Raw genomic sequence first — 15,946 nt, forward strand, 5'->3', positions numbered from 1 at the left:
TTTTGAGTTTACCTTTGTATATGGGGTTAGACAATGGTCCAGTTTCATTCTCCTACATGTAGCTGTCCAGTTTTGCCAGCACCATCTGTTGAAGAGACTGTCATTTTGCCATTGTATGTCCATGGCTCCTTTATCAAATATTAATTGACCATATATGTTTGGGTTAATTTCTGGGGTCTCTAATCTGTTCCACTGGTCTGTGGTTCTGTTCTTGTGCCAGTACCAAATTGTCTTGATTACTATGGCTTTGTAGTAGAGCTTGAAGTTGGGGAGTGAGATCCCCCCTACTTTATTCTTCTTTTTCAGGATTGCTTTGGCTATTCGGGGTCTTTGGTGTTTCCATATGAATTTTTGAATTATTTGTTCCAATTCTCTAATAATATTTTTGTAAATGAAGGGAAAAGCAGGAGTACAAAGATTTTGATGTATTTAAAATATTCATATGTAAAAAATTAACCCTGTTATCACACACATAAATCTCATGGGAATTTTGAAATAAAAATGTCAGAACTCTAAGTTTGATGACTTTCATTCACACTGACCTTCACCTTTCAAGTTAGGTTCAAAAAAATATCTGAAGCACATGAATCTTCATTACATGTACCAGGCTTATGCATATCACTTGATATTCTCCTTAACAATAATTTTGCAAAATATTCAGAAATGCTCTATATATTGCTATGTCTTACAGCCATCCTTCATGAAAGGGAAGGACATAAGTTTCAGCTGCATTAAGGAAACTCTACAAGTCCCAGTATTCTCAAGAAATGAACAGATACTGTACTGTACTCTTTAGAGGACAGGTTTCCAATGCAAAACCATGAACTACAAGCCCCTTGGAAACTTTCTAAAAATACAGATTACCAGACATTGTCCACAGGGATACTAATTCCAAAGGTTAAGATGAAGTCCAGGCAATTCTCTCTTTTAAAAACTCTTTATTAGTTGTAATAAAAGAACAGGTTGGCTACCACAGCCTTCAACTAAAACTTTTCAGTAGCGTTACTTAGGCTGGGCTTTTTGTTCTATTAACTTTCTGGTCTTGTTTTCCCAAGCATACATCTTCTGTTACATAGTGACAAAAATTAATTCAATTTCCTTTTTGTTTTTTTTACATTTTTTAAAGTTGAAATATTCCAATTAAAAAGAAATTCGAAGCCATATGATTCCTCAAAATAATAATGTATATAAATAATTTACTTAACATGTTACTTTTAAAACTCAGAAACACAACAGTGGCACCAATTTGCAAAAAGCAATATTACTTAGGCAGAAAAAATAAAAAATTTGCCATCTATGACATGATGGACCTAGAGGGTATTATGCTAAATGAAGCCAGCCGGACAAAGACAAATACCATATGATTTCACTTACATGTGGAATCTAAAAAACAAAACACATGAACAAACAAACAAAACAGAAACGGTCGCCCCCGCGCCGCACATTAATGCCGGCCCCTTGGCGCACTTGTCAACCGAGCCTGCCAACACCCCGACTCCCGCAGCCGACAATGAAGCAAGGGCGTGTCTACACTGTCCTCGAGGTTCCGAGAATTCGGGCCTCTTGTTTAGGGGCCCGGAGTGGGGGTGCGGCTCCAGGCCCTGCAGGGGACAATCAAGCAATGCCGCCACCACCCTCTGCGGGCCCCCGAGGCACTCCAGGCGGAGGCCCCCAAACTGCCTCTCCCAGTCCACTGCGTGCCAAGTGTTTTCCTGACCGACACTGCCGTTAATCTACACGACTTCCCCATTTCACAGAAACCACCATTGAGCCCCGAAGAGTTTAAACCAGAGAAGAAGCGTCTCCCACACTATCTCTGCGCTGCCTCCGGCCCCACTGCCAAGCCCCAGACCCAGCGCACGAGGGGCGCCGGCTGCCCCGGGGCGCGCAGGCCTGCAGCGCCCGATCCCGGCCCCGCCAGCTGGCCAACCGAGGCCCGCACCTACCTCCCTCGGGCGGACAAGCGTTGCAGCCGCCGCCCACGGCCACGAGGATCCAGAGAAGTTGGCAGAGGCTCGCGGCCCGGTGCTCCAGGGTGCAGAGCGGGCGGGCCCCCCGAGGGTGCCGGGGAGCGGCAAGCAGAGCGCGGGGGCCGCGCGGGGCCGCTGGAACGATCCCGGGGCGTTGGGGCGCGTGCCAGGGGCGCGAGAGCTGGAGCCCGTCAGCGAGCTGGAGCAGCGGCAGCGCAGGGCGTGCAGGCGTTGGGTCCGGGACGGAACGGAGCAGAGCTGGGCTGGGCTGGAGCCGGCGGCGGGGGCGGGGCTGCGGCAGGGCGGGCGCTCACGTGGCCGCTCCCCGGGGGCCGTCCCGGCTCCTGCAGCTGCCACTCAGGTCTGGGCTCCAGCGCGAACGCTGGAGCTGAGTCCGCGGCGTCCGAGCCAGCCAACACTGGCGTGGGATCCAACGCGTGGCAGGCCTAGCTAGCGCCTACCCGCCAACGGGGCGCCCTCCCAGTGGGTAATTCGAGAAGGGGCTGCTAACTCCTTCCTCTGCCACCCCACCTTCCATTCTCGTCTACTGCCTACCTAGTTCAGGTATTGGAGTCCTTTCCAAAATTACTAGTAATCGATCTCATTGTTTGTATGAGTCTCCATGCGTAACCTTAAAATATATTTATCGGAAATTGCTTGGCTTTTGTGTGTGTGTGTGTGAGTTCTGCTTTGTAAAAACTTAGGCCCTTAAGACAATTCCAATTATTTGTGTAATTATTTAAGATCGCCTCTAGGCGGTACTTAACCTGTTTTGTACATTGCTGGATTCTGAACTCCTAGCACAAGGCCTGGAACATAGTAAATGGTTAATAAATACCTGTGTAATGAAGGAATAAATATGAAAAGGTATAAAGAAAAGGTAATAAACTAATGATAATGACTGTGAAGAAAAAAAAGAAGAACAAATGAGGCCTAAAGTCAGCAGAAGGAGGGACATAATAAAGATCAGAGAAGAAATAAACAAAATTGAGAAGAATAAAACAATAGCAAAAATCAATGAAACCAAGAGCTGGTTCTTTGAGAAAAATAAAGAAAATAGATAAGCATCTAGCCAAACTTATTAAGAGAAAAAGAGAATCAACACAAATCAACATAATCAGAAATGAGAACGGAAAAATCACGATAGACTCCACAGAAATACAAAGAATTATTAAAGACTACTATGAAAACCTATATGCCAACAAGTTGGAAAACCTAGAAGAAATGGACAACTTCCTAGAAAAATACAACCTTCCAAGACTGACCAAGGAAGAAACACAAAAGTTAAACAAACCAATTACAAGCAAAGAAATTGAAATGGTAATCAAAAAACTACCCAAGAACAAAACCCCCAGGCTGGACGGATTTACCTTGGAATTTTATCAGACACACAGAGAAGACATAATACCCATTCTCCTTAAAGTGTTCCAAAAAATAGAAGAGGAGGGAATACTCCCAAACTCATTCTATGAAGCTAACATCACCCTAATACCAAAAGCAGGCAAAGACCCCACCAAAAAAAAAAATTACAGACCAATATTCCTGATGAATGTAGATGCAAAAATACTCAATAAAATATTAGCAAACCGAATTCAAAAATATATCAAAAGGATCATACACCATGACCAAGTGGGATTCATCCCAGGGATGCAAGGGTGGTACAACACTTGAAAATCCATCAACATCATCCACCACATCAACAAAAAGAAAGACAAAAAACCACATGATCATCTCCATAGATGCTGAAAAAGCATTTGACAAAATTCAACATCCATTCATGATAAAAACTCTCAACAAAATGGGCATAGAGGGCAAGTACCTCAACATAATAAAGGCCATGTATGATAAACCCACAGCCAACATCATACTGAACAGTGAAAAGGTGAAAGCTTTTCCTCTGACATCGGGAACAAGACAGGGATGCCCACTCTCCCCACTGTTATTTAACACAGTCCTGGAGGTCCTAGCCACAGCAATCAGACAAAACAAAGAAATACAAGGAATCCAGATTGGTAAAGAAGAAGTTAAACTGTCACTATTTGCAGATGACATGATATTTTACATAAAAAACCGTAAAGACTCCACTCCAAAACTACTAGAACTGATATCGGAATACAGCAAACTTGCAGGATACAAAATTAACACAGAGAAATCTGTGGCTTTCCTATGCACTAGCAATGAACCAATAGAAAGAGAAATCAGGAAAACAACTCCATTCACAATTGCATCAAAAAGAATAAAATACCTAGGAATAAACCTAACCAAAGAAGTGAAAGACCTATTCCCTGAAAACTACAAGTCACTCTTGAGAGAAATTAAAGGGGACACTAACAAATGGAAACTCATACCATGCACATGGCTAGGAAGAATTAATATCGTCAAAATGGCCATCCTGCCCAAAGCAATATACAGATTTGATGCAATCCCTATCAAATTACCAGCAATATTCTTCAACGAACTGGAACAAATAGTTCAAAAATTCATATGGAAACACCAAAGACCCCGAATAGCCAAAGCAATCCTGAGAAAGAAGAATAAAGTAGGGGGGATCTCACTCCCCAACTTCAAACTCTACTACACAGCCATAGTAATCAAGACAATTTGGTACTGGCACAAGAACAGAGCCACAGACCAGTGGAACAGATTAGAGACTCCAGACATTAACCCAAACATATATGGTCAATTAATATTTGATAAAGGAGCCATGGACATACAATGGCAAAATGACAGTCTCTTCAACAGATGGTGCTGGCAAAACTGGACAGCTACATGTAGGAGAATGAAACTGGATCACTGTCTAACCCCATACACAAAAGTAAATTCAAAATGGATCAAAGACCTGAATGTAAGTCATGAAACCATAAAACTCTTAGAAAGAAACATAGGCAAAAACCTCTTAGACATAAACATGAGTGACCTCTTCTTGAACATATCTCCCCAGGCAAGGAAAACAACAGCAAAAATGAACAAGTGGGACTATATTAAGCTGAAAAGCTTCTGTACAGCAAAACACACCATCAATAGAGCAAAAAGGTACCCTACAGTATGGGAGAATATATTTGTAAATGACAGATCCGCTAAAGGCTTGACGTCCAAGATACATAAAGAGCTCACCCACCTCAACAAACAAAAAAACAAATAATCCAATTAAAAAATAGGCAGAGGAACTGAACAGACAGTTCTCCCAAAAAAGAAATACAGATGGCCAACAGACACATGAAAAGATGCTCCACATTGCTAATTAACAGAGAAATGCAAATTAAAACCACAATGAGGTATCACCTCACACCAGTAAGGATGGCTACCATCCAAAAGACAAACAACAACAAATGTTGGTGAGGTTGTGGAGAAAGGGGAACCCTCCTGCACTGCTGGTGGGAATGTAAATTAGTTCAACCAATGTGGAAAGCAGTATGGAGGTTCCTCAAAACGCTCAAAATAGACTTACCATTTGACCCAGGAATTCCACTCCTAGGAATTTACCCTAAGAACGTAGCACTCAAGTTTGAAAAAGACAGATGCACCTCTATGTTTATCGCTGCACTATTTACAATAGCCAAGAATGGGAAGCAACCTAAGTGTCCATCAGTAGATGAATGGATAAAGAAGATGTGGTACATATACACAATGGAATTTTATTCATCCATAAGAAGAAAACACATCCTACCATTTGCAACAACATGGATGGAGCTAGAGGGTATTATGCTCAGTGAAATAAGCCAGGTGGAGAAAGAGAAATACCAAATGATTTCACTCATCTGTGGAGTATAAGAACAAAGGAAAAACTGAAGGAACAAAACAGCAGCAGAAACACAGAACCCAAGAATGGACTAACAGTTACCAAAGGGAAAGGGACTGGGGAGGGTCGGTGGGTGGGGAGGGATAAGGGGGGAGGAGAAGAAAGGGGGTATTATGATTAGCATGCATAATGGGGGGAGTGGGAGAAAGGGGAGGGCTGTGCAACATAGAGAAGACAAGTAGTGATTATACAACATTTTGCTATGCTGATGGACAGTGACTGTAAGGGGGTTTGTCGGGGGGACCTGGTATAGGGGAGAGCCTAGTAAACATAATGTTCTTCATGTAATTGTAGATTAATGATAACAAAAAAAGAATGAAAAGGGGGATTACTCCCTGATAGGATAAAACTAACTGCAAATCACCAATTAATGCATGCTTTAAATATCCTTAATTTTGATCATTTAAAGGGTGTCAGATGATCAGCGATGGAAGCACATTTTTCTGATAATATTCCTTTCTCTTAAAAAAAAAAAGCAGTTCCTGTGTGGTGATCTCCAATAAGTCTTTACAATGGTATAAAGGGCATATCAAAGTGTGGGCAAAGGTTTTGTTTGTGTTTATACAGAGGATCAAAGCCTAATTTCGCTACCCAGAAAATGAATTAAGATACGATATGAAGAAGAACTTCCAACATCAACATCCTCTGAAAGAGTCATTCCAGAAGATGATCATCAAAAAACTTCAACAAAGATCCTGGCGCGGTTGCAGTTGTAGCTGCATTCATCCCACTGGTTCCTGGACTTGCCATTGGAATGAAGAAGGAGATATCTAAGCTGGCCTGTGCATACAGTAAAACAAGAAATTTGACTGGATCTATATGGTTGGAACTGAACCAAGAATTAGGAGAAGTGCAAGTTGCAGCGCTCCAAAATCTTGCGACTATAGACTATTTACTGTTAAAAAAACATATGGGATGTGAACAGTTCCCAGGAATGTGTTGTTTTAATTTGTCTGATTTTTCTCAAAATATTCAAATTCAGTTAGACAATATCCATCATATCATTGATAAGTTTTCACAAATGCCTAGGGTGCCTAACTGGTTTTCCTGGTTTCACTGGATATGGCTGGTAATTGTAGGTCTGCTTTTGTTATATAGCTCTATTCCTATTATGTTAATGTGTGCATGCAATTTAATTAGTAATTTAAAACCTATACATGCTTAAGGTACTCTACAAGAAGATATGTCAAAGAAATAATCAATCCTCCCATGTTTTCTTCCATATGCTACCTCTATAGCTTTTCTTCTTCCTTCCTAATTACAACCCTTAAATAGAATTCGTGCCTCATATCGAATTTACCAAGTATCATAATTCCTCCAGGTGGTAAAGATACCTCGAGACAAGTGCTGGGCATAGAAGCCACAGGGCATAAATCTGCAATGAAGTAAAAAGCTAACCTTTTCAAACAATATGGCTTCTCTCTCACTTGCCAACTTTACATTTCCCTGTATGGCCCCGGAAGATGACTGGTTAGCCAGAGACGGGTAAGATTCCTCAAGGGAGGAACAACCTAAGACAGGCACAGTCACAGGGGGGCCATCAGGTGAGAAATTGGGGATCAACAGAGGTGAGGCTCAGAACCTCACCCCCCCTGTTTTGAGAGAAATCTTCTGCATCCGTGAATGTTTTGCTGCCCTTGTCTAGCTTGGATTAGCACATAGTCTACAGGCACACACCTGATCATCTACATTTACCCTCTTACAGCACTAAACTATGTTTTCTACCTTTATCTTGCATCTACCCAGCACTTCAGCATTTTATTAAAAATAAAAAAAATAATAATAATAAAGGGAGAAATGTGGGATCAACATATAAATCAAGTATAAAAATCAAATGAATATTCATATTTGACCTGATTGTTTATAGTTATAATGCATGATCAAAACCGAAAGTTTCTGTGATGAATGCCCTTGTACTGTTCACCATGTAAGAATTTACTCACTATGTAAGAATTCGTTCACCATGTAAGAACTTGTTCCTTATGCTTCAGAAGATTGGAGACTGACGAGAATTAGGCTTGAGATGGATTACTGATTGTACATTGAGCATTGACCCCCCATACAGAATTTTATTGTTGTTAACAACCATTTGATCAATAAATATGAGAGATGCCCTCTCAAAAAAAAAAAAAAAGGAACAGTGCCAAACCCTGTCAATGAATGTTTTATGTCACAAAAACATCCAAATCTCCATATATCAACCGTCCCACAGCAAGCTCCCATCAGATCCCCAACCATTGTCACCTGCAAATTCCCTGCCACCCACAATCACCAAACCAGCAAAGAACCAGACTTCAGCAGAACGGACACGGGTCACATAAAATTAAGTAAACTAAAGAAAAATTACTTTATAGCCCTTTGTCCCAAACGTCGCTGACAAAATGCTTCAAGCCTTCTCCCTCAAGCTGACTGACAACGCTCCAGTTTACCTCTGTTCTATACTAAAAAAATGTTTTCAGCTATATAATCACTCATAAAACAGGGATTTCACACAATTCTACAGACCAAGCTCTAATTGAACATCGTCATCTTACTCTTAAGCATTATTTATTAAAACAAAAAAGGGGATTACTGCCCGATATGAGAAAATTAACTGCAAATCAACTATTAATACATGCTTTACATATCCTTAATTTGGATCTTTTAAAGGATGATGGACGATCAGCTATGGAAGTGTATTTTTCTGACAATTTTTTTTCCCCAAAACAGCAGCAGTTCCTGTATGGCCGTCTCCAATAGGTTCTTCACGATGGTATAAAGGTCGCATATCACAGCGTGGGGCAAAGGGTTTGTTTGTGTCATTACAGAGGATCAACGTCTGATCTGGTTGCCCAGAAAACGAATCAAGATACGATATGAAGAAGAACTGCCAACGTGAACATCCTCCGGAAGAGTTGCTCCAGAGGACGGCCACCAGCGAACTTCTCCAATGGAGTGAAGCTTCCTGGACAGTGAAGTTTCCACTTTTGTCTTTGGTGATGGTATTTATACACACACGCACTGCACAGGCGTGCACTATTAAGGCTAGTGTGAGCAGTCCTCCGTATTCAGTCCGAGGAGTAGCCCTTCGGTGTGTATCCACCTGTTCCCCTCCTGTGGGTCCCAGGTGCCCGTGGCGTAGGCCGTATTCTTCCCGCTCTCGCGGGCCATCCTGGGCACGTGCACAGGAGATCCTCTCGAGCCCCACCGTCGGCTGCGAGGACAATGGGAGGTGGTTCAGTCTTGCTGCTGCCGCAGTCGCTGCCGCATTCCTCGGGCGGGTCCCCGGACCTGCTACTGGGCCATGGCTGTCAGTATCGCCGGAGAGGATCAGGCCTCTTAGGGGCTGTTTTCGGTGACAGGCGCGCCGTCCGGGCGGCGGGCGCGGGCGGGGCCGAGGGCGCCCCGGGGCAGAGCCAGGCGGCAGAGAGGGGCGGGCGCGGGGAGCCGTCGGCGGCCGCTCGCCGCAGGGCCGCCCAGCTGGCTGTGTCCCCGCCGCCGGGCGCAGGCCTTCAGGGAGCCTATGGCGCCCCCAGCCCTTCCCTCTGGCGCCCCCCCCCCGCCCTTCCCTCGCGCGCCTCTAGCCCTTCCCTCCGGAGCCCCCCCACCGGCCCTTTCCTCGGGAGCCCCCGGCCCTTCGCTCGGGCGACCCCCGGCCCTTTCCTCGGGCGCCCCCGGCCCTTCCCTCGCGCGCCCCCCGGCTCTTCCCTCGGGTGTCCCCCCGCCCTTCCCTCTGGCGCACCCTAGCCCTTCCCTCGGGCGCCTCCAGGCCCTTTCCTCTGGCGCCCCCAGCCCTTCCCTCTGGCGCCCGCAGCCCTTCCCTCGCGGGCCCCCCGGCTCTTCCCTCGGGGGTCCCCCCGCCCTTCCCTCGGGAGCCCCCGGCCCTTCCCTCGGGAGCCCCCGGGCCCTTTCTTCTGGCGCCCCCAGCCCTTCCCTCGCGCTTCCCCTGGCTCTTTCTTCGGGCGCCCCCCCTCCCCCCGGCCCTTTCCTCTGGCGCCTCCGGCCCGCGCCCCCAGCCCTTTCCTCTGGTGCCCCCAGCCCTTCCCTCGCGCGGCCCCCGCGCCAGCGCCCGCCTTGCTCGTCCCTGGGGCCCCAGCGGCCCGAGAGCCTCAGTTTTGTATTCAGAATGAATCAGCCCGGCCCGGCCCGCTGGTGCCGTCTGGACACAGCCTGACTCTGCACTGTCACTCGGAGGCCGGCTTTGACAGATTCGCCCTGACCAAGGAGGGAATCCAGACCCCCCAGCGTCTGGAAGGGCAGCCCAGCCTCGACTTCCCCCTGGGCCAAGCGAATGGCACCCACGGGGGCCGGTACAGATGCTACGGGGCACACAATGTGTCCCATGCGTGGTCGGCCCCCAGCGCCCCCCTGGACGTCCTGGTCACGGGTGAGGTCCCCTCCCTGCCTGGGTCCTGTCTGCTCAAGCGCTGGGCCCTGGGTGGCCCAGGTGGTGATGGGGGCCAGGGAAGGGATCTTGGAGTAGAGGCTGAGGTGGGCCAGGGGTCCGAGGGGAGGGAGTGAGAAAGGGGCACCGAGAGGCTCGGAGACAGAGACTCCTCCCCCCAGAGACTGAGGGCAGCCGAAAGGGGTCAGAGTTCCTGCAGAGAGGACTGAGACCCTCAGCTCCGGGTGCACGGTGTGTGGGGAGGGGGCAGCTCTCTACACACCAAGCCCTTCCCCTCCCCAGGAATGTCTGAGAAACCCTCCCTCTCCGCCCAGCTGGGGCCCTCTGTGTCCTGGGGAGAGACAGTAACCCTGCAGTGCCTCTCTGAGCTCTGGGGGGACTCCTTCCATCTGTCCAAGGAGGGGCCACCTGCTCCTCTCTAGCACCTTTGAGAGAGAGACACAGCTGCACCCTTCCAGGCCAGCTTTACCTTGAGCCCTATCACCTCAGACGAGGAAGGGACCTACAGGTGCTACAGTTCAAGCACCAGCTCCCCCTACCTGCTGTCACACCCCAGTGACTCCCTGGAGCTCCGGGTCTCAGGTGAGGGGCCCCCAACCCATGTCCACTGAGGGTCCAGACCCCTGGGTCACGGCCTGTCCCCAGGGAGCTCTGGGCTGGGGTGGGAGGGAAGGAGGCCCAGTGAGGTCAGCCACTGGGGACCCCACCCCGTGGAGTGATGGAAGGTGGGGAGCCCCAGGCTCTCTCTGTGCCCCACCCCACAGAGGCACAGAGGCAGGGCCGGGCTGTGCGGGGCAGAGACTGAGGGTGTAAAGAGCTGACCTTTGAGGCAAAGCCCTGGGGTGAAGATACATGAAGATGGGCCACAGCCCCACAGCCTCTCCTGTCCTGTTCCTACAGCATTTGGGATGTAGACCCTCACCCCCACGGAGGAACCTCATGTCTGCTGGGTAACAAGGCCTCCACGCCCAGAGGTTCAGGTTCTACCAGGCTTTGCCAGATTCTCAGGTCAACATGCCAGACGTACACAGAAGGCGCTGTTCCCCACAGCGGCTGGGGAGGAAAGGTGGGGTCTGCGGAGGGGCCTCCTGTCTCAGGCAGCCTCCAGGTCACTGGCGCCTGCCAGGTGGTCAGTGTGGGGCATAGCCAAAGAGAGGAAGGAGCCCCCTGAGGCGGGTGAGGCGGGCAGAGAGACCCCAGGCCTGGACCCTGTCCTTGGTGCTGATTCCAGGATCCCGGCCCCACCAGGGCTCCGAGGGCCTCAGCCTGCGCAGGAAGAGCGCGGGGCGCCTCTATGCTCCGGGTAGGACTGTTGGGGGCCTAAGCCGAGCCCTGGTTGGCTCAGCCACTCTTGGACTGACCCACTGACAAACCCCACCGGTATCTGGGACGTCGTTCTGCCAGCCGGCAAAGACAGAATCTGTCCCGGTCAGTTCTGACTCCAGTGCCAGTGAATTTCTGTGGAAGGAGGCGCAGGGGTCCTTTCTCTCTCCTGGGACTTCAGGCCATGCTGAGCAGGTCCTGGCTCCCCAGTAACCGCTGTCATTATGAGGGAGAGAGAGAAAGGCAGGGTTTCTGCCCCAATATCCACGAGCAGCTGGCCGTCAGCTGGACCGGGTCCCCTTCCGAAACATCTTCCCTAACAACGCGTGTCAGTACTCCTTCCCCACCGCGGGCACTGGTGCTTCTTGGTGGTTCTTGCGTCAGTTTATCAGAGCCTGTCTTAGGTCTACAGATGCCTGTCTTTTTGTCCAGATGAATATTCTACTTTATCATATATCTTTATTTGATTATTTCTTATCAAGCTTCCTGTCTAGACTACACACGGGTTGCAAAATGAGAAGTCATGTTAATTGTATGTAATTCTGGATCCTAAAAAAAATTTGCCTGATGTGTTGTACATCTCCCATCATTTATTTTCAAAAAGGAAGCAACATGACTCAGAAACAGAAAACCAAAGTCAGGGGCAGAAGTTGCTGGCGGAGGTGGGGGAATAAAGGGCAGACCAGCCTCTCACCCCTTCATGTTCTGACTCTCTGGACACGCTGAAGCCCCAGATGTCCATCTTTGCCTCCTAATTAGATGCATGATAATCCCCCCGGAATGCCCACCTCATGACTGCATTGGCATTACTAGTTGAGAGACTCCCTGGAGATCAGAGAAGAGATTACTCCAGCATTTGCGTGTCCCAAGCCCCTTCCCCAGTCACGCCGTATCTTCTTGGTCCTCAGGAGGAGCTGATACCCTCAGCCCATCACAAAGCATGTCAGACTCCAGGAGGGATGAGAAGGAGACGTTCTCAGTTATAGGGGCTGGGCTCAGAGGGTCAAACCCTGTCAATGGAAGGCAGGTGCCCTCCGTGGATACACAGGGGCCCCAGGATGGTTCTGGTTCTCCCTGAGCCTGACCTCATTGACCGCCATCCCTACTCTCACATCCTCTAGATCACACAGTGGAGAGTCTCATCCAGATGGGCTTCACTGGCTTAATTCTGGTGGTCCTCGGGGTGCTGTTGTGTCAGGCTGGACACAGCCGGAAAACAACCCAAGAGGCAGCCAGGAGTTAAACACAAGAGACAACATCCCACCATCCAGCCAGGGCAATCCTGGAAAAGCAATCGTGTGTGACCAGGAGGCTCTGGACTAAAATCTGGAGCATGAATTGAGGGAACTGCCTGCTGAGAAGGTCAGAGGAGTGGGAGGCATGGGCAGCAGGAGCCTTGGGGAGATGTCCTGGAGATCTGCCATCAAACCGGGTCTTTCCTCTCCTCCACTATTGATTACCCCCCCCCACCCGATCCCCTTCTTTTCTCACACATATCATGTGAGGCTCCATCCACATGGCAGGCTTGGGACCACACCTGTACCGCCTTCATGCTGTGACCCACGTTTACATACACACACACACTCTTCCTTATTCTGATCAGCCACATTCCTTGATGTACTTCTCTTCAGCTCAGAGCACAGAATCTGTGTTAGGTAGCTGAAAAAAATGGGTAAAAATCGGGTCTAGCACAGAAGAGGTAAATCCAGAACCATTTCCTAAACCCCCCTCGGGACTCACCGGGCACTTCTCCCTCCATCAGATAATGCCTGTGTAGTTTCTCCAGAGAAACACTGAGTCTGAGAGCACACCAGTGTTTGAAGTGGGAGTTAGCGCTGTGCTGGCAAACCAACTCTGAAAAGTAGTTTCTCCCAAGGCCCTGATTCATGGCATTTGCTGTTCCTTTGGTGTATATACTCCCTCATGGCCAACTTCAAGACGCCAGTGTACGTGCAGCTGGGGTGGAATGAATAAGACGCCTCTCGCGAGTGTGTACCGTCCAGCTGGAGCCCAGCTGACCAAGGACCTTGAGCTGCATGCATATTTCTTCTGTTTCAAAGGCCATGGTGATTTCTGCCTTAAGGTTATGCCACAGTTTCAGTGAGATCATGATGCCCAAATCCCAGTACATATCCACCTGACAGGCAAAAGGAGAAAACAGGCCATTGTGGGAGAAATATGGAGTGCCTAGAATCCCAGCACATACTGGGAGGAGTGAAAGCTGCTTCTGTCAGTTTGAGGAGTAAATAACAATCACCGGTGGAAAGGAAGTCACACAGCTCTGGCCCGTAACTGCATACAGGAACATGTGTGGGCAAGCGTGTGACACTTCCAAAAGAATATTGACATGCATGTCGTTCAATCTAGACAAATACTACGGAAATCGATACCACAGCCAGTGAATGTGATGTTATATATGTGTAATGGAATATTTTACATGGGGAAAAGCACACACTGAAACTGTAAACAGGAATACAGATAACTTTTCAAGCACAATAGCAAAGGGAAATACTAAACATGAGGTAGTTATTCCATTGTGTGCATTAAGTTCAAAGGAGAAACATGCATTATTTGGGGGACATAATTCTGTTTAGGCCTGTAAATATTTGAAGGGAAACTGCAGGGTTTCCCTTGTAGCCATTACGATGGTTGGCTCAAGATGGGAGCTGCCGTCTGGAACTGGCAATGTTCTCAGGGACTCATTTGTGGGCCCCTAAGTCCACTTATTGTTATGGGTAAGTAACACATTTCTATCTATAACCTATGCTTATATTGTACATGTTTTAGTGTGATGGGGTTGGGTTAGGGTGGGGAAAGCCATGGTCTTCCCTCGACACTGCGCACCAACCAAAGTTGCTCCTGATCTGATTAAGCAAACACTTTACATGCTGGCACTGAGGTTCCCTTAAAACATGACCACTGTCTAGCTGTTCAGCCTCACCTGAGTACTCAGACAGGAGCCACTCTCCACTGAGATGCTGGGCCTCTGAAGAAACACTTTGCCCAACATCACAGGCTATGTACTGAGGAATGGGACGTGGGCTCCTGTGAGCTCCTGAGCCCCTCTTGTCCATGAATCTCAAATGGATGGAAGTCACCAATATGGACTTGGGGGTGTTTCAGGGACCGGGTTCACCTGCCTTAGTGGGGGTTGTCAGTATCAGTGCCATAGGGCCTGATGGGAGCAACTCATTCTGCCATCCTGTTGACATGGCTGTGAGCCTGTTTCTCTGATTATCACATTCTCTGTGTTTCATGTGATGTAATTTCAAAATCCTTTTGTCTTACTATTTCATAAATTTGAACAAATATTCCATGTTTTAGTATTTTACTTATTTCATGAAACATTGGATTTTGAAATAACACCTTCCTATTGCTGATTGCAAATAAAATTGCAGATTACTCAGGGAATATGATGTCTACCCTGACAGTATACGTGTATGTGTATGAAAAGAATTGGAGTACATTTTGTCTAATAAATGCTTAACATTTTAGGGACAACATGGGCCTTAAATATGATTGTTCTCTCTTTATTACCATGCACATAACATTATGTGTTATTTACTTATTTTTATACAATATTTTTCACAAATCATTTTAGGCATTATATATAATATAAATAATGCAAAGCTTTATAATATTTATACACATCAGATTATGCATTAAAATGTGCCACTTACATTTTTAGACATTCTTTTCACCTTCTTAACTTAAAACATTTGGTGGAATCGCCAATTATGTATTAACACATGCTTTATGTATTTCAAGAATGTGTGATTAGAGAACTTAGGTTTAGGAGTGCTTTACGTTTGCAGTGAACATATTATTTTAAAAGATTAAAAAATTTTAACACTTTTGCCTTATATTCAATGAGGTTAAATATTTATATACTTATCAGTTTATTGTCTTAAGTAATAAAAACACATCCTCCCTTGATTTAAAATTCATGTTAATGATTCTGTTTTGCATGACAGGTTATTGCTGGTAAAAATTTATTTTCTCTGGGGGCATGCTTTCATCTAACCATTGAGTAGGTCAATTAATCTTTCATTGTTTGGTAATGTATGAAAATTTTGAATTATTACCATTTTACTTAAGTGTTGGCTCAGTGTGGATGGAAACATTTCTTCTCTTACTTTCCATTTGGTCATTTTATATAATATATCAACCTTCACTTTGCCACGAAATATCAGGGCTCAGATTTCCTGCTCGTACTTACGCACAGTGGCACGTACGTGTGTTTCTGCATCCGTGGGAAATGCCCAGCCTCCTGGAAATGTGGGAAATGACGGCCCCGGGCTGTTCCTGCGCGGCATCTCATGCTGTCCTTCCAGCTCTCACACTATCCGTTGGCCTCTCTCTCTCTGTTGCACATGGACCTTAATTTTCTAATTTCAGACTCTCTGTGTTGCATTTATAGGACACCCTCAACACAGTATTTAAATCTGATACTATGATCTTGATGGAGAA

General features: G+C 47.0%; 2 protein-coding genes across 2 annotated transcripts in view; one reads left to right on the forward strand and one right to left on the reverse strand.

Annotated features, from left to right (window-relative positions):
• LOC140847136 (uncharacterized) overlaps positions 1-2,508 on the reverse strand; it is a 40,399-nt gene extending 37,891 nt beyond the window's left edge. Inside the window, exons 1-2 of the mRNA XM_073226378.1 lie at positions 2,502-2,508; positions 1,947-2,326 (exon numbers count right to left, since the gene is read on the reverse strand). Coding sequence (XP_073082479.1) covers positions 1,947-2,326; positions 2,502-2,508 — 387 coding nt within the window. The remainder of the gene's footprint in view (positions 1-1,946; positions 2,327-2,501) is intronic.
• The window catches only part of LOC140847137 (zinc finger protein 541-like), a 223,221-nt gene that overhangs the window by 85,634 nt on the left and 121,641 nt on the right, over positions 1-15,946 (forward strand).

Source organism: Manis javanica, chromosome 17 (assembly GCF_040802235.1).
Source record: "Manis javanica isolate MJ-LG chromosome 17, MJ_LKY, whole genome shotgun sequence".
Lineage (NCBI taxonomy): Eukaryota > Metazoa > Chordata > Mammalia > Pholidota > Manidae > Manis > Manis javanica.